Genomic DNA, 18,842 nt, shown 5'->3' on the forward strand with positions numbered 1-18,842 from the left:
TGCTGTGATAGTTTCACAATAATGCTTAACCACTGTGATCTTTTATAAATGTGGTAGCATTATATTTGTCTTGTACTTAAGTCATGTTCCAATTGATGGGTAACATCTTATACACCCAGTGAACAAGTTTCAAAAGTAGGAGAATAACTTTCCAAAATATGCATTTCTCAGTGTGATGTGAAGGTAATCTAGTGCCTAAGACCATACAGGCATTATGCTTTGTGAGTTCTGACACTGAACTAAATTTAGTGGAAAGAACATAATAAAATGCTGGCTAAAAATAATTGGTTTATATTCCCCTGGGAAAGTCTGGTGTATGTACCAAAAACCCAGTTAGCATTTCAATAGCAGAGATACATATCTCATTATTATAGTGCATGTCAGAAGTGTAGAATGACATTTAATGCAGTAGATTTTTCAGTTTACTGGATATTTTCCATAATGTTACCATGGAAATCAATCATAAATTAACACAGAACTAAAAAAAAAAAATCTTATTAAAATTACTTGTAGCAATGTCTGGTTTCCTTTGCCAGATCAAAGGAAGTTTGCCATGTTTTATATGAAAAGACATTTTCTTTTGAGACTTTTGTTTTTCATTGAACTAGTTTAAAGAGAAAAAAACCCCAAACCAAATGCTGTGAGTTGCAATGAGAGGTCACTAACTAAAATGGTTCCCAAATACCCAAATTTAGAAATAGGCCTCCTGCCTCTTTGTTCTTTGTCACGCTGGGCTTCCTATGATTGAGAATGTCAAGCCAGCCGTTAGCCTGGGGTTTGGTGTGAATATTCACACTGTGTAAAGCCAAGAACCTTTATGAGACCTTTTATAGGAGGGAAAAAAATAGAAAGTTGGAACTGAAGTTTTTCGAGTCTTAAAGGCAAGTGCCTTTGAAGTGCGTTGAATCAGAAACGTTATGTAAGCTGCACGATGAGTCACATCTTACTCCATCGACACCATGCCAGTTGCACTATAAAAAATGGTCCAATCTGAAAAATTAAAAGGCCACACCCTGCCAGGAGCCTGAAGTGAACCCTGTCAGTGACTGAAATGTGTTTAAATTAGGGAAATTAACATTGATATTTTCAGAAGGTAAAAGTAGCAGCAAGCTTGGCTATGTGGACAAACTGCTGCAATAATTTATTTCTCAAGGTTCTGGTTTGGGTCTGTGCTGTATTAAAAAAAGGAACAGGTAAACTCTCAAAGAGTGCTCAAGTTTTGCTTAGAAACATATTGTTCAGTAGACAGGTCTTTAACATTTGTTTCCTTTGTACATGACTAGATCTTAAATTCATTTTAAAAATTGAGGTATAATTTACATTCAGTAAAGTGGGCAAATCTTAGATGCTCAGCTCAATAAATTTGCGCATATATGCACGTAAGTGACCATCACCCAGATCACGATATAGACCATTCCTGGCATTCCAGAGGCTCCCTCAAGTCCCTTCCTAGTCATTGTCTCCTTGCCAAAGGTACCCAGAATTCTAACCTCTGTCTCCATAGATCAGCTTTGCCCCACATTGAGTGTCATATAAGTGGAATCACGCATTGTATACTCTCTATATCCAGCTGCTTTCATTGTCTGAAGGTTCACTTATGTGAATACAGCAATAGCTGTACTGATATTTTCTTTCTTTTTTTATTGCCATGTAGATTAATATTCTGTTTCAATTTACAGACCATCCAAGATTTTTCAACCAGTTATATGCTGGACTTGATTATTACTCCTTGGTGGCCAGATTTATGACAGAAGCATTAAACCCAAGTGTGTAAGTACATTTTACTGGAATTTTACACTGAATATGGATTAGAGATTTTTTTCCGTAGATGAAGTTTTATTTCATGAAATTCTGTTTAATGGTTTCATTTGTTCAGTGTCATCATAAATAATGGAATAGTCTTATGACACTTAGCAGTATTCAAAGAGCAGTTGATCTGATAGTGGTACTGTGAGATGGATAAGGCAGGCATTTTCTCCACGTAACAGATGAGAAAATTGATTAAGCAACTTTTCATTCATTCCTGCATGAAAAGCCGTGTCTGTGCTAAGGTGCTGCAGAGATATGTTATGTAAAAACAAACCTTGACTTTGCCTTCATGAACCAAATAATTTAGTGATATGGAGATGCTGCATGCAAATTAATCAAAATGATCTGCACAAAATAATGTAGCATTTTCAGATGAAGGAGAGGTGCATGCTGCTATAAATATAAATGGGACAATTTTTCCCTAGTTGGGCACTCAGAGAAGTCTCCTCTGAGGAAGTGATGGCTAAGAGCTGAAGAATGAGTGAAAGTTAATTAGGTGAAAAGAGGAGGGTTGGATTCCAAATAGAGGAAATAGCATGTACGAAAGGCTCTGTGACAGGAGCCAGCATGACATATGCTATGGACTGAAAAGTCAGTGTGGGTGTAGCTGAGACAACTATGGGGAGTGTCATGGAGGACAAGAGTGGAGCCAGATGCATGGGACCCTGGGGGCCATGTATATGAGTTATTCTCAGTACAATGAAAAGCCATCGAAGGTTTCCAAATCACTAGGTAACATTTGCTTAGTGAAAAGATCCCTGAAGATATGGAAAGTGGATTGGAGGGGACCAATTAGGATGGCATGACCTTAGGTGAGAGATGATGGTTGCTTGGATTTAGACAGAAGTGGTAGGAATAGAGAGAGAAAATGTGTTTGGAAGATAAAACAGAAAGGACTGGATAATATAGTGGATCATGGAAATGGGAACAAGAGGGAGGTTTATGAGATGATGCCTGGGTTTCTGGCTTTAATAGCTGGATTGATGATCATGTCACTCACTGAGATAAGAAGTGTTGGAAGAGAGACCAATTTTCAAGTATATGGTGAAAAAGGCAAGAGCAATAATTCAGTTTTCAATTGTGAGCAGTTGAGTTTACAGTGACTTTGAAATATCTAAGAGTATACTCTTGGAGGGTTGAGATATACATGGGCCTGGAATTCTGATATTTATATGGAAGTTACAAATTTAGGTTACAGTGAATGATGGAAGTTGCAGTAGTGGACATGGATGAGATTCCTTAAATCAGGCATTCTCAACTCTTTCTGCTCTTTAGAATCAACCTAGGAACTTTTTAAAATAAGAAGCCCAGACCAAGTAAATCTGAATTTCTGTGGATGTATTCCAGGCACTGATATATTTTCATAGCCCAACAAGTGATTTTAATGAGAAGGATGGAGACACTTCAAATAAAAACAAACCAGGAGATGGAGAAGCACTGCCTGCAGGACAGAGTGTAGAATGAGGAGAGAAGACAGCTCGGGTCTGGGCCTCGAGGGCATCTGATATTTCGTGGTTGGGCGGAGGAGAATCAGCCTACATTGGAAAGAGAAGAGAGAAAAACCCATCAGGAAGGCCTGGGAGCCATGGGGGAGAGTGTGTCCAGAGTCACATGTTGTTGAGTGTTTGATTAAGACAAAGACTAAAACTGTCCCCTGGATTAACAATAAAGATATCATTGGTGATTTCAGTTAGAGAATTTTTCGTGGAATAATTCAAGACAATTCAAGATTACAGTGGGTAGAAGAGTTAAGTGGTTGAAAAGATAGTAAAATTACCCAATTCTGTGATTTTTCTAACTCCTTACCTGGGTTCTTTTACTCAACTATTTTGAGGCTTTTGAAGTATTAAATTGCTGCTAAGCTGAACAGTCCACTCAAAAATCTCGTTAAGCCATGAGTGCATTCTGTATGGTCCTCTCCTCCACTTCCAGGCCAATTTCCGGGTTTAAAGTTCAGCTCATTTTCAAAGACATGTTTAATAGTATTTTTTTCTTACTAAAAAGTGATTGTTTCACTTTCATTTGTAGGTACACATACATGCATATACTTTTTTCTTTTTACGCTTTTCATATGTGTAAACTGGTTTCCTAGTGTGGTTGAAAATAGACCCTAAATTGTTTGAAAAATAATGTAACATCTGTAGAGGGCTTGGCACGTAGGGTGGTGATACACAGTAGGTGTTCTTTTTTTTTTTTTTTTTTTTTGCCTCTTTACTAAAGTTTTTTTCCTTCTGGATGTTAACATAATTGCATTAAATTCCAGGACTATAAATTTAAATGTGTCTGTGTAGCTTACATATTTAGAGACATTTTACTCAGATTTGATTTAAGGTAACCACCTAATTGTTGGAGGGGGAGATCATACATATTAGTCACCCTCCAGTTACCTGGAGAAAGAAAGAAGCATTATAAAATTACATGGTAACAGTCTCAGGCTGGGCTCCTGGGCTGCTGCTCTAGAAGAAGCTTAGGGAGCAGGATGCTTATTAAGGGAAATGCTTGGAGTCAACATGGGTGGTGGAAGGGAAGGAAGCAGGAGTGGGCAGAGATGAGAGTCAAGCCACTTGCAGGCTCTAAGACCGCCTCGGCTGACCTCACGGACATCTCTGGAGCTATCCCAGCCCTTCAGTGTGGTCTGGAGCTTGGCCCGCAGGGCCAGGCCCAGTCGGACCTCCAGCTGGATTAGTCATCGGGTGTGGACCACCACAGGACATTCCTAAAGGGGCGAGCTTACGATGCTCTCTGATGACAGCATTCCAACCCAGAGCCACAAACCTTCACGACAGGGATCTGGGTAGCACTTTGTAGTAAAATCATCACATCATAAGAGATGTCCGCAGTGCTCTTGCCATTTGTACAAACACAGGAGTGTGGTGGAGGAAGGCCAGGTTCTAGAGCTGACTGCTAGGGTACTTCACGGTAGTAACCTAATAAACCTGGTTACCATGACAATGGTTTTTCCTTAACCAGCATCCAAAGAGCAAAACAGCCGCTGCTCATGGCTAATACAAAGGATCCAGATGCACTTCTTTGGTCTCTCCCAATGGAGTTGAAGTTTCCTCCAAATTAAGTCTGCAAAGTAGCTAGTATCCCTAAAGCCACCAGCACTGTCACAGACTGTGTGTTTCTCTATTTATGATGGATTCATTTCCAAAGACTCTACCCACGCTTCAGCAGCCACTTGGTTTAATAAAACTCTGTGTGCATTTCTTGGGATTCCAATGGGATGGTTTGACTCTAGTCATAGAAGTGAAGTGTTTTTTATATCTATCTAGTTATACGTATGAGGTGTCCCCAGTGTTTCTGTTAGTGGAAGAAGCTGTTCTGAAGAAAATGATTGAATTTATTGGCTGGAAAGAAGGGGATGGAATATTTAACCCAGGTAAGTACAATTGGTTATTGCCTCCATTAAAGCATCTACAGTTTTATTCATGCCTTACCTAAGGAGCAACTCCCCACAGATTTCCACGTTACAAAGAGTTGCTTATTAATCATGCCACTTGGGGAGAATCTAATTTGTGCCTTTCTCCAGAGTGAAGATATTTTGCCTACATGTTAGCAAATGAAATGTGTACAATTTTGGCTTTATATCCAACACGAATGAATTTATTTGCTGCTGGGAGTTTGGAAAGGCTATCATTTTTTTTAAGTCTTTCAATCAATTTTGCTTGAGGAGTTTCCTGAATCATAGTTTGTTTCTCCTAGAGTCCTTCTTTGGAACCAGGGAGGAGCATGTATTGTCATTTTATTGATTAGAAACAGACAGAAAGAATGTTATTAACTATGGAGACTTGGGTCCTGGCCCTAAGTCCATAGATGGAAACTTTTAGTTTAGGAAAACTCTGGAATGAGAGAGCAGACCAGAACTTCTGGAACTGGAGATGAGGGAGTGTGTAGGAGTAATGGGCTTGGGGCTGTGCTCCTTTGATGTTGACAGTAGCTTGTTAAGAGACTGACGCACCCACAGCCATTCATGCCCGCACCACAGCCAACACTTGGGGAACAATGACGTCATGCTATAAATATTTCCATTTTTGTTTTTGCAGGTGGTTCAGTGTCTAATATGTATGCCATGAATTTAGCCCGATACAAGTACTGTCCTGATATTAAGGAAAAGGGGCTGTCTGGCTTGCCAAGATTAATCCTTTTCACATCAGCAGAGGTAAAAAAACCAAAAATTTGATATGAGATGTAGATTTTCTGAGAATGAATGCATCAGTGAAGAGGGCTTGTTGGTTTGGTGGCTCCCAATGTCCTTTTATCCCATCCACGTGTGAGTCACATGTCTACGTGCAACGTCGTATTTCGTTCCGAAAGGAATTCTGATGGGTTTGATATTGTAAGTCCTGGCCACCCACTTTTGTGCATCACCTTTATTTAAAATTTATAGTCTGTAACACTTTCTTGGAGAAAAGAGAAGACAATTTAAAAGTTCCATCTCTTTCTATGAATCCCTTCTTCAGGTGTCTTATTTATGAGAACTTAGGTGATTGCTACTGATCTCAGCTACATCTTCTACTCCCATTTCCTTATGAAACTGACTGCTTTGAATGGCTAACACAAGAGTTTTTTCAAGAGGAAAGGGAGATATTCAGTAACAATGAACATCACACACACACACACACACACACACACACACACACACACACACACGCAATTGGATGTTGCCACAATCCTCTATCTCACTGTGCTCTCCACTGAAGTAGGAGGTCCGACTGTGGATGCGTGCACTGGCTTTGAGCGAGGCTGCCTGGAGTCAGTTCCTGTCTCCACTACTTACTATCTAAGTGACCTGATTAACTCCTCTGTGCCTTAGTTTCCTAATTTATAAAAATGAGTGTATCGGTTAGCTCAAATATCTAACAAATTACTCCAAACCCCAGTGGCATAGAACTGTGGCCAGATATTATTGTCCTCAAGTTTGGGGATAGCTGGGCAGTGCTGCTGTTCTTGGCCGGGTGTGGCTGGCCGGCGGCTGATCTGGGAGTGGCTGGGCTGGGAGGACTCCAGGGACACCTCCTCCAGCAGGCTAGTCCAGGTGTGTTGTCATGGCAGTGGTGCAGGTGAGAAACAGCATGGAGACACTCGGGGCCTCTTGAGTCCTGGGCTCAGAACTGGCACATTGTCATTTCTCCCTCAGTTTCTTGGTAAAGTAAGTTGCATATAGGAACCCAGATCCGAAAAGTGAGAAAACAGACTTCACCTCTTAAGGAGATGCACTGCAACGCCACCTGGAGAAGGGGTGGATGCAGGGAGCAGTGAGCAGGCTGGGGCTGTTGGAACACGCAGCAGCCATGTGCGCTCGGCAGTCACCACTTAGTGGGTTGTTGCAAAGACTGAATGAGGTGGAGCATGTGAAGTAGCATCTGGCACATAACAGACACAGATGTTAAATGTGAGTAGTGATAGGAGGAGGAGGAGAATGGCCCCTGTGGTGACATGCAGCACAGCTCAAACGCAGTCTGACTTGGAGAGGATGCTTTTCTTCTTGTGAGTCCAGTGGTGGCCTCTGTCCATCATACCACTGCTTCTTCCCCATGTCCCCTCCTGTACCTTCTGCAGTGATCCTAGGGCTCCTGTCCAACACATAAGGGAGAATCTGAAAATTCCCCTTAATTCCAGCTGGACTTTCCTGTATTTGTTACTTTCTGTCAAGAGCAAAAGTTACTTTATTGTGGCAAAATTATACACTGTGCAGGAAGGAACCTGTCCACCCCCACCTGTTCCCTCAGCCCTGCCTGACTCTGGTTAGTTCAGCACTAAGTGCAAAGTGGGTGTGGAGTTGGGGGCAGCTGGGAGGAGTCACCTAATTTGAGATTCTGACCTCAGCTCCCTGGGCCCTTCCTCATTAGAATTCTTTCTATAGCAAGAGAAGCATGTTTGGGAATGTGGACATCTAGGAAAAGGCTTGGTTATTTGAGATGATTATGGAGTAGAGTTTCCCTCCCTGGGGGAGATATAGGTGCAAAAAGAGGTAAAATATATGCCTTGGCTAACAGGCCAGCAGAAGATGGAGCCAGAAAATCAAACTAGATGTATGTCTTAGTTTGCTCAGGCTGCTTTAGCAAAATATAGAGTGGGTGGCCTAAACAACAGACGTCTGTTTCTCACAGTTTTGGAGGCTGGGATGTCCACCATCAAAGTGCTGGTAGATCTGGTGCCTGGTGAGAGCCTGCTTCCTGGCAAGTGGACCTCTCTCTAGGCTTATGGTCAGAATGAGACCTTCCTCTCTCTTCTTACAAGGACACTCATCTCATGAGAGTCTCGCCCTGGTGACCATCACACTGGGGGCCAGGGATTAAACACACATGAATTCTGAGGGGGCACAAACATTCTGTCCGTAACAAAGTGAAATCCACAGAAAAAGTGCATAACTTTGAACACACTATAACCTTGAATATATATATTTTTACCCTGTCCATCCATATTCTTCTTTGTAGCTACTTCTTTGTAACAAACTCTTCTTCTGCTCTGCCAAAGGGACCCAGGTCATAGCATTTGCATTATTTTAATTCATATTTTAGTGTCCTCTTTACCACTATTTACAACAAATCAATCCATTACTTAGTTAAAAAAAATTAAAGAAATCTGTTTCCTAAAAGATCCTAAACCCTACTCTAATCTTTTTGTTATGTCCCCCCAGATTGTTTTATTAGGTGGCCTTACTTTTCCAGTTTTTATGCAGCCCCAGATGAACCAGGGTAGTTAGTTACTCCATCTCTGCCTCTCACCATCAAATGCAGAATGTGTGCACTCACCACTAAAGGGGTTTTTGCATAACTTCAGGTGTCCATGGTCATTCAGTTGTTGGTGGAGACCCCTAGACTGTCCGCACACCCAAGGTAGCCTCTCCAGGCCAAGTGGGAACCAAAGAAAAGGGGACTTTTGGAGAAATGTATTAAAAATAACACATTTGTAGCTTGATTAGCAGTGAGATATGAATTTTTTAAATTTATAGAAATCTTAGGTTTGTCATTCAAATCATTTTGGGAATTATAATGAAGTAGTGATTATTGTCTGCCACTAAAAAGTGAGGGAGGAAAGAAACCCTTTTCACTCCTAGGCCAGTGATCAGTTGTCCTAGTTCCTTTCTAGCAGGATTGAGGGTGGGGAGAGGCAAGTGAGACGTTGAGAGTCCACGTCTCAAGGTCACACCTTCTTAAATTTTGCACCTGAGGTGTCTGACTCCCTCCACCCTATTCATGGCCATACTCTACAGGTGAGGCTGCCCTGGGTTTGGATGGCATTGCAGGCATTCACAGGCCAGCAGGTGCTCTTCAGGATGTCGTGCAGAGCATAAGGTAGTCTGTCTGGATTCAGTGTCTGTCTCGTTAGGAGTTGAACCAGCTGTGTGCTCCTGGAAAAGTCCCTGTACATTCCTTTCCTTTACTTCTTAAGGCATAACATTCCCCATGCTGCTCCCCTCACCATCCGAAGTTAATATTAGCATCAAACTAGTCAGCATCTTAGAAGGACTCCAAGTGTCCAGAACACAGTCCCTGGGAGAGGGGAGCAGCGGTTCATTGAGAAACCCAAGGTCACAGATGAAATTCTTGCTGGAACCTGGAAGGAAAACTTCAGTGCAGTTCTGTCTTTCATGTGGGCACTGGCTGTCTCATCTGTATAGAAATGAATACCCACTGAGATTTGTGCATCTTCTGTGGACGAGTGAAACCCAGGGGGAGGTTGGGTCTTAGAAGGACTGACTTCTCTTCTGCCAGTGACGGGAGCAGGCACCTCTTGTTTCTAAATGCAGCTGTTACTTCTGAACTCCAGCCTTCTAGGTTTTTCCTTCCCTTGAAAATACTCAGTATGTCTGAAGCATCACTCTTTCTTTTTTTCCCCTTCCAGGGCTCTTTTCCTCCTCTGATGCTTTCAGATGTTTAGACTTCAGTTTTGCAGACTTTTAAAAATCTGTCCTTATCCATTTGAGATTTGACATTGGACTCCACTTTGCCCGGAGATACCCAAAAATAGCTATACCGAAGCTATTTTTATTCTGATGACAAGTTTTTTATTCAGCAGATCCATTGGTTGGGGTATTTTGATGCTTCTCAGGGCAGAGCAATGTGATTTTCCTCATTGGCAAATGTCAGTGGGGTAAGCTACTATTTATCATTATGAAATCAATAGCTGTTTGGCGCCACAGCTCCAGTCTCTGGTGAGAAATAATCCATCCTAGCTGTGTCAGCTTAGCTGTGGTGAGCTGATGTAGCAGGTAGAGAATTAACCGTATTTTCACGTACATTATTACTCTTCACTTGCATATGTTCTTGTAACAACCCGAAATGCATGTATTCTACAGACATTTTGAATGTGTCGTATTTGATGTTTGGAAATTAATTATTTATGATGGTTTCATTTTTCCTGATGGTGTCACTTCTGCATTTATTTTTACAGAGTTATAAAAAGAGTTCCCCATAAAACTCTCTTGACAAAAGAGGAAAAAAATTATCACATTTGAGGAAATATATCAAGTTAAGTGTGAAGGCATGACTACTCTTTTAATGTATTCATACCTACAAATTAAATTACTAAGGTTTTTTGATACAATAATGTCCACTTTCAATTTTTATGGCATAGAAAAGAATTAATTGACCACCTGTCCGCGCTAATGTATAAAGGACGATATCGCCAATGTTTGAATGCTAATTATTTTATAGGATTTATATAGGGAATAAAGGCCCAAAAATGTAAAGTATATACTTCTATTTGCCAGTAAGAAATAGATAAGACCTAATTCCAGAGCCAGCTTAGCCTCATTCATGCCAGGGCTGCATCACATAGTGTGTCTACAAATTATTCTTACTTTTGTTCTTATGATTTTAGCCACATTCCCGTGTGTCTAATTTCAGCCTTACATTCAGTATTAAACTAGATTGGTCAAGTGTCTGATCAGCATTTATAACCCATTGTTTGCTCTTGAAAATAGATTCTTCAGTGGTCCGTGATTACAGCTTTGAGACAGAGTCTCGCTCACTCCTTAGAGGGTTTTGAGTCAGCAGTGGACTAGTTTTATTAGTAGCATCAAGAGAAACTTTTCTCAGTGTTATGGAAAACGACAGCCTCCAGTGACCAAGTGTGTTCCACACACCAGGCTCTGTGCTAACTCTTTATGTATATTAACCCATTTAACTCCATGACAAGCAGATGGAAGGGGCATCCACATGCCCACTTTCTAGAGTACCAAATGGAGGGTTGGAGAGTGTGCATTCTTTCCTCAAGGGTCCATAGCTGTAACTGGGAAAACTTGGAGTTAAATCTTGGTTTCCCTGACCCCAACCCAAATCAGCATTTTCAACCACCACACTAAGGAGCTCAATTAAATAACCCCCTTTTTTATGCAACACTGTTCCAAAGGTTGGGCTCCGCCATTTGACGCACACCCGTTTAGATAGTAAGCAATGCTTTTTCATGCTGTGTATTTGCGTCTCTCTCTCCCCCTCGCCTCTTTGAATTTAGTGTCATTACTCCATGAAGAAGGCGGCCTCCTTTCTTGGGATTGGTACTGAGAATGTTTGCTTTGTGGAGACAGATGCAAGGTAATCGGGACAGGATCCGGGAACCTGGTGGGTGGAGGGGGAAATTGATACCATTTAAAAAGCAGTACCAATGTCTGTTCACTGCTGAACATAACGGTGTCTGAAACTTGTCTCTCTTAGAGGTAAGATGATACCTGAGGAGCTGGAGAAGCAAGTGTGGCAAGCCAAGAAAGAGGTGAGAGGGGGAAGGAGAGGGAGGGAGAGAAAATGTGTGTCTGCGTCCGGGCGTGGCAGAGAGCACGCAGGGCCAGCAGCCAAGCCCGTCTCTGTGTGTGGGAGAGAGAAGAGGGCATTTTAGAATTAAAGGAGGAAGCTCATTTGCAGATGTGCTATTTCCGGGTGCTTGCTCTACATGTGCTATGGAGTTTCTGGGATGTTCTCATTCCCAGCTGGCTGGAGCCCCGTAAAACACTGACGTCGGCATATTCCAGATTCTTGCCTAGAATTAGCCTCAGAAGATGAGCCCAGCCTCCTCAGCAGGGCCCCACATCCGTGCTCCTATGTAGCTCCTAACTCTGAGGGTGCTGCAGGCCAGACCAGTGGTCTCCAGGCTGCATTCAAGATGGTTTCTGATTTCTGTTTTTTTCTTTTTTTCTGATATATCCTTTACTCAGTTTTCCCTAATGTTAATCTTATATAACTAGGGTTCATTTGTCAAAGCTAAGAAAGTAACATTGGTATAATACTGTTAACTAAACTATAGACTTTATTTGGATCTTTCCAGTTTTTCCACTAGTGTCCTTTTCTGTTCCAGGATCCCATCCAGAATACCATAGTGCATTTTTTTTTGATGTACAATAAAGCATATATTTAAAGTGTACAATTTGATATTTTTTTCTTATTAGTAATGTATATATGGCAATCCCAGTCTCCCAATACATCCCACCCCAACCCCCGCTTCCCCCCTTGGTGTCCATATGTTTGCTCTCTACGTCTGTGTCTCTGTTTCTGCCTTGCAGACCGGTTGATCTGCACTATTTTTCTATATTCTGCATATGTGCATTAATATATGATATTTGTTTTTCTCTTTCTGACTTACTTCAATCTGTATGACAGTCTCTAGGTCCATCCATGTCTCTACAAATGTCCCAATTTCATTCCTTTTAATGGCTGAGTAATATTCCATTGTATATATGTACCACATCATCTTTAGCCATTCATTTAGGTTGCTTCCATGACCTGGCTATTGTAAATAGTGCTGCAGTGAACATTGGGGTGCATGTGTCTTTCTGAGTTATGGTTTTCTATGGGTACGTGCCCAGTAGTGGGAATTTCTGATTTCTTGATCAAACTACCCTCCTGGGTTGCTTCTACCCAAAGCCCATCCATAACCATCACCCCATCGGGTCTGGGTCTAGTATTGCAGCTCAGCAGACTGTCCTCTTTCCCGTAGGTGCCTTAATGTATGAAAGCTGGCACATCCATTGCTGGGGAAGGCAAGGCATGGCTTGGTCACCTGCTGTACTCCAGCTAAGCCTCGTATCTGCCTTTTGGGCGTGGCATTGTTTTGGCGCCAGCCATCTTGCTTCTTGGACCAGAAACCTGCTGGATTAGGTGCAGCCACTTCACTGCTTCCCTCCATCCTCCCGCAGCCCCCACACCAGTGGAGCTTCAGATCATTTTCTCACCACTTTCCAACACGCAGCAACAATGTCAGGTGTGACTCTGAAAAATTACAAGCCCAGCTTTTGAGCTGGGATATGAGTTTATCTCTCTTCAGAGGGCTTCATAGTCTAGGAAAGATGGGTTCTTTTATTTTTATTTTTTAAAATTTAATGTTTCTGTTCTTTTACTCCTCATATTTTTTATGTTTTCATAAAATTCAACTTATCTGGGGCATGCTAGATCACTGTATTTGGTGTGAAATTCTGTGCTTAAAAGTTCTATCTTTATTGCAGATGTATTGGCTTCCGGTGTGTGTCCTTAGATCTACATTTTTTTAAACATTCAATTGATGAGTGGATTTGATAGTTGTCTGGTGGTACAGGTTATCAGATTTCTTTATCTCTTGAAGAAAATTCTACATTACAACCTGTTTGTTCTGCTGTGAAATACAGATATCACCTTCTAGTTTTATCTGTTTTTTAAAATCTAGTTTTATCTTTTTCCACAGAAGTTCCTATCAAAAAGAACTTTATGTTATTAATGCTTGTTGGTGGGAAATACTGACTCTGCTTTTTGTATGGTTCATATGATTGGTTTTTTTCCCCTTCCTTCCTTCTCTTCTCCGCTCCCTCCCTCCCTCTCTCTCTCTCTTTCTTTCCTGAATTTTAAACTTTTCATTATGGAGAATTTTAAATATATGTCAAACTAATATAAGAGATTTCATATACTGGTCATGCAGCTTCCACAATCATTAGCTTGTGCTCCCGTCCCCTCCCAATACCACTAGATCAGTCTGAAGCGTATCCTATACATTATATCAGTATATCTGTAAAAGATATGTACTCTCTTTTAAAAAAAAAAACCCATAACACTATTATAAGAAAGAAAAAGTTCTTAAAATCACCCAATATTCACTCTGATTACATTTTCTCCCATTATCTTTTTTTTTAAAAAAATAGCTGGTGGTCTACAAAAGAATTCATAGACAGTTCACATGTTGCATTTGGTTGATTTATCACATAAGTTTTTTCTAACCTACAGCCCCTCCTCCTTTTCTTCCCCTTGCAATTGATCCATTGGAGAAACCAAGTCCTTTGTCCTGTAGAGTTTTTCACATTATGGATTTTGTTGATTCCATTGAGAACTGACTCTAAGTGCACCTCTTCTCTGTACCTCTGCATTTATTTTCTATATTTCCTGTAATTTGGCTGTTAGATATTGAGACTTGGGGAGATTTGGGTTGGAATTTTTACCAGGAAGGCTTCATGGATAGCATTTTGCCCTATAATCAGGAGACCTATTGGGCCTCCTTTTGTGATAATATTATCGGTCCATCTATCACAGAACTCTGCCTCAGCCTCTCACCTCGTTGATTTTGCTGCCATTGTCATCATGGTCTAGACGCATTATTTCATTAGTGATGTTCTAATCAATTCTCTCATTCCTTCTTCATTTAGTAGCAGGCCTAGTCTCATAAACATTTTGTTCCTTCATCCCTACTTGGTTTCCCTAAGGAAATGGTTTGGACAAGTAAGACAAAATCAATATTTTATTCTTTTCTCTTATTTAGCAATTTTCAGAGTAGTGAGTGAGTTACCAAGCATCCTGAAAGATAGCCAAACCTCTTTTTCTTTTTAAAGTATCATGAAGAACTCATCTTCTAACATATTGGATGGGTTTTACTCCATGACAGTCATTATTATTTTCATTGTTCAAATGCCTGTTCATTTTGACAATGAAACTCCATGAAAGTGACATATCCTGAAGTTGAGAACTTGAAAAGGGAAGATTTTAAAAAGTAAAAATTGCTTTAGGCACATGTGAAAGTAGGGCAACGGGGTTAGAGTTGGTATGCCTCCTCGATTTTCTTTCAAGACAGTTAAAACTTGAGCTTGGATTCACTAAGCTCAAATTTTGCATCCATTCTGTGACTCTAATACCTAATGACTAGTTTTTTTTTCTCAGTAGCTTCAGACCTAGTTTTTGTTTGTTTGTTTGTTTCAAGCTTTTAACTCTGTTACAGATGTAGGAAATAGTACATCAACTTTTTTTCTACTGGGATTGAATTCCTGGCCAGCCACAATCCATTAAAAATCTGTTGAGCAATGAAGCGGTGGACAGAGTTAATCTCCAAAATACACATGCAGCTCATGCAGCTCAATATCAAAAAAGCAAATAACCCAATCCACAAATGGGGGGAAGACCTAACTAGACATTTCTCCAAAGAAGACATGCAGATGGTTAACAAACACATGAAAAGATGCTCAACATATTTAATTATTAGAGAGATGCAAGTCAAAGCCACAATGAGGTATCACCTCACACCAATCAGAGTGGCCATCAGCAAAAAATCTACAAAAAATAAATGCTGGAGAGGGTGTGGACAAAAGGGAACCCTCCTGCACTGTTGTTGGGAATGTAAATTGGTACAGCCACTATGGAGAACAGTATGGACGTTCCTTAAAAAACTAAAAATGGAATTACCATATGATCCAGCAATCCCACTCCTGGGCATATACCCTGAGAAAACCATAATCCGAAAAGGAACATGTACTACAATATTCACTGCAGCACTGTTTACAATAGCCAGGACATGGAAGAAACCTAAATGCCCATCAACAGATAAATGGATAAAGAAGATGTGACACATATATACAATGGAATATTACTCAGTCATAAAAAAGAATGAAATTGAGTTATTTGTAGTGAGGTGGATGGACCTAGAGTCTGTCATACAGAGTGAAGTATGCGAGAAAGAGGAAAACAAATACCGTATGCGAATTCATATATATGGAATCTAAAAAAATGGTACTGATGAACCCAGTGACAGGGCAAGAATAAAGATGCAGATATAGAGAACAGACATGAGGACACAGGGTGGGGGGTGAAAGGGAAGCTGGGACGAAGTGAGAGAGTAGCATTGACATATATACACTACCAAATGTGAAATAGATAGCTAGTGGGAAGCTGCTGCAAAACACAGGGAGATCAACTAGATGATGGGTGATGACTTAGAGGACTGGGATAGGGAAGGTGGGAGGGAGTCGCGGGAGGGAGGGGATATGGGGATATATGTATAAATACAGCTGATTCACTTTGGTGTACCTCAAAAACTGGCACAACAGTGTAAAGCAATTATATTCCAATAAAGAGCCTTAAAAAAATAGCTTTAAAAAAAATCTGTTGAGCAGTGACCTTTATCTTGATGCCAAAGATGGTAAAAACCACAGAAGCATCAGAAGTTCTAAAGTGCTTATAAAAAGATAAAACTAATGTAAGCACTGAATAATTGGAAGTATTTTTGTGTATGAGTATTTGAAATGACAAACTTGTTTAGAGAATACAACTCATTGGCAACACACAATCATTACCATTTCCACTGAATTTTCTCATTAATAGCATGAGATATGAGAAAGGGAAAAAAACCTGGAATGTTAAATCCAGATTACAAAAGTTTAATTTCTGGGTCTTATATTTTTAGTTAGATTGCTAAAAGGGTGAGGGAAACTCATTAATGGGCTATAATAGCTAGCACAGATATTTTCTCACAATTGTCAGGATGTCATAGAGTTTATAAGGAAAGCCCAACCATTAAAGACACCTTCAATGGTTTTAGTAAATTACTTTTTCTATTGTGCTTAATGATTGATGTAAATTTGGTCACATTTCATTTAAGTCAGGTCATGATAAAGATATAATCCATTGGTAGTTGATTACAGGGAAGAAGTCCCAAGGCCCCTAGTTCCCAGGGGCTCTGTCATCTACTGGTCCTATCCTAGGAGGCTTGGTGGGCTGCGTTCCATGTGTCACAGCCCTCTCCTTGCATGGCAGATGGATCCATTGTGTACCATCACTTTGATTCCTGTGCTTCTCTGCCTGGAGATGTGGACCAGGCATCTTTGCTCTGCCCCACTTTCCATCAAGAAAAATTATTTCTTTCTGTCAAAGGTCAGCTAAATTGGAATGAATCTGTTTTAAGGAGGACACCCCTGAGATTCAATGGGACATAAAAATATATTACAGTAACAAGTGCACTTCACGATAAAACTGAGGGAAAAATGACTCCATCCTAAAATGACTTTGACTTTGACAAGTAAGCATTCTTGTCACTGACTGCTGGTACTCTAGAATCAGGATTCTACCTGCTCTTCCGACCCACTTCCACAGAGAGCAACACACCTCTGCCAACACATTGGGATGGATCTACCTGGAAACAAGCTTGTGTACTTCCTTCTGCATGGCTGTCATAAAATCCCGCATGGGGCCAGGGTGCCTGGCTCACTCGGCTGGAATTACCACTCATCTCTGTCCCTGTTCCCACATTCTCCCTTTCTTCCCGTTTCTCACGAGTACCTGCTGTCTCTGTAAGATGCAGCCATGGGCTGGATGAGGAGGAATAATCTTGGCAGAAAAACACAGCTGCTCTTTCCCAGCACATTCTAATGATTTCCTCTGTTGCAGCACCCGTTTGAGGGAGTGTATCCCAATGAGGTTACCATATCCCCTTTGATGCCAAATTTGTACCTGAGCATAACCCTTGCCTGTAGCTGCATGAATTTTACCAAGTGACAAGCAGACAGGCCTGCGTGTCCTGCCCCTGGAGCAGGCTGTTTGTCCTCCAGTCCTGTTCCTTCTTATTTTGGAGGTGCTGGGAGGCCATGATGAGTCTCCCTAGGGAGGAGTTAGGAATCACACCAGATGCCCGTTTGCCATGGTGGTTGAGCTTGTCCACTTCTATCTGGAAAAGCTAGAGAACAAAGACTAAAAAAAGAAAACAAGTAAAGAGAGTAAGGATGCATGTGGATTTGGGACAAAGGATACTATTGTCATGGCATTTTCTGTTTCCTTAACCTATTTATAGTGACTAGAGGCCACGTGATGGAGAAATGTAAACACTCCCTGAATGAATGTTTGTCTCCAAAGAAACCAGATAAATGTCTAGATGTACAACCCTTGTGTTTACCAACCTACTACAGCTCAGATTTAGTGGTGATGATGATGATTCTTATAATTCTCACACGTGGGTCCTTCTCACAGGGTGCAGCTCCATTCCTTGTCTGTGCCACGTCTGGTACCACGGTGTTGGGGGCCTTCGATCCTCTGGATGAGATAGCAGACGTCTGTGAGAGGCACAGCCTCTGGCTCCACGTGGATGTAAGTTCATCTGGGTGCACACATCTGGTTAGCTGTCTTGCCTTTTTGCAGCTTTGGTGGGAAGTTTTTCGTATTCTCAGGAACCAAACATGAGGTCCCCAACTACCTGTATTTAACTGTATGTATATTTCTAATTAGGGGAAATAAATATGTTGTTTCCTGTAAGGTAATAAAGAAGAAGATCCCAAGACTTGATGTGCATTTTGTCTTAGTTTTCCAGGTTTCTTCTTATTTCCTATTCTCTCCTGAATCATTTCTTTGGTCCCTTGGATCTACTGTCACTGAGGCAACGCAGTGTGGGGGACACATTTTGGACTGTGGAGTCAAGAGGCTGATTTTGGGTTCAAATCGGCCTCCTCTTTATTGTGACCCCAGCCCTTTGGGTTTTGGTTTCATTTGTAAAGAGGAAAGTGACCGATGTGGTCAGTAAAGGATCTTCTAGCTCTAACATTGTGTGATTCCAGTCAGCTGGAAAATGCAAAAAGCTGCATGACTTACTCTCATGACATGATTAAAACAGGTGTTATCTGGATCTATCATAAATAACTATTTGAGAGGGATTAGTAACTTATATTCTTCACAATTTTATAACGTAAAGGATTGGCTTTTTTTTCCTAATTAATTTTGTAGGTCCTCAGTTTGTTCATAATAATTGTTTTCCTTAGTTAAAATAACTCTTAAAATTCTACTTATCTGGCTTTAAAAAGTTGAATTCAGCTAGTTGTGAATGCT

At 40.9% G+C, this 18,842-nt stretch overlaps 1 protein-coding gene across 7 annotated transcripts in view; it reads left to right on the top strand.

The window, feature by feature from the left end:
* GADL1 (glutamate decarboxylase like 1) overlaps positions 1-18,842 on the top strand; it is a 218,292-nt gene that overhangs the window by 77,498 nt on the left and 121,952 nt on the right. For all 7 annotated transcript variants that reach the window (XM_057706387.1, XM_057706388.1, XM_057706390.1 and 4 more), the window contains exons 4-9: positions 1,680-1,770; positions 5,085-5,191; positions 5,856-5,971; positions 11,272-11,351; positions 11,472-11,526; positions 17,994-18,110. In XM_057706387.1, coding sequence (XP_057562370.1) covers positions 1,680-1,770; positions 5,085-5,191; positions 5,856-5,971; positions 11,272-11,351; positions 11,472-11,526; positions 17,994-18,110 — 566 coding nt within the window. The remainder of the gene's footprint in view (positions 1-1,679; positions 1,771-5,084; positions 5,192-5,855; positions 5,972-11,271; positions 11,352-11,471; positions 11,527-17,993; positions 18,111-18,842) is intronic.

The sequence above is a fragment of the Hippopotamus amphibius genome, chromosome 13, assembly GCF_030028045.1.
Source record: "Hippopotamus amphibius kiboko isolate mHipAmp2 chromosome 13, mHipAmp2.hap2, whole genome shotgun sequence".
NCBI lineage: Eukaryota > Metazoa > Chordata > Mammalia > Artiodactyla > Hippopotamidae > Hippopotamus > Hippopotamus amphibius.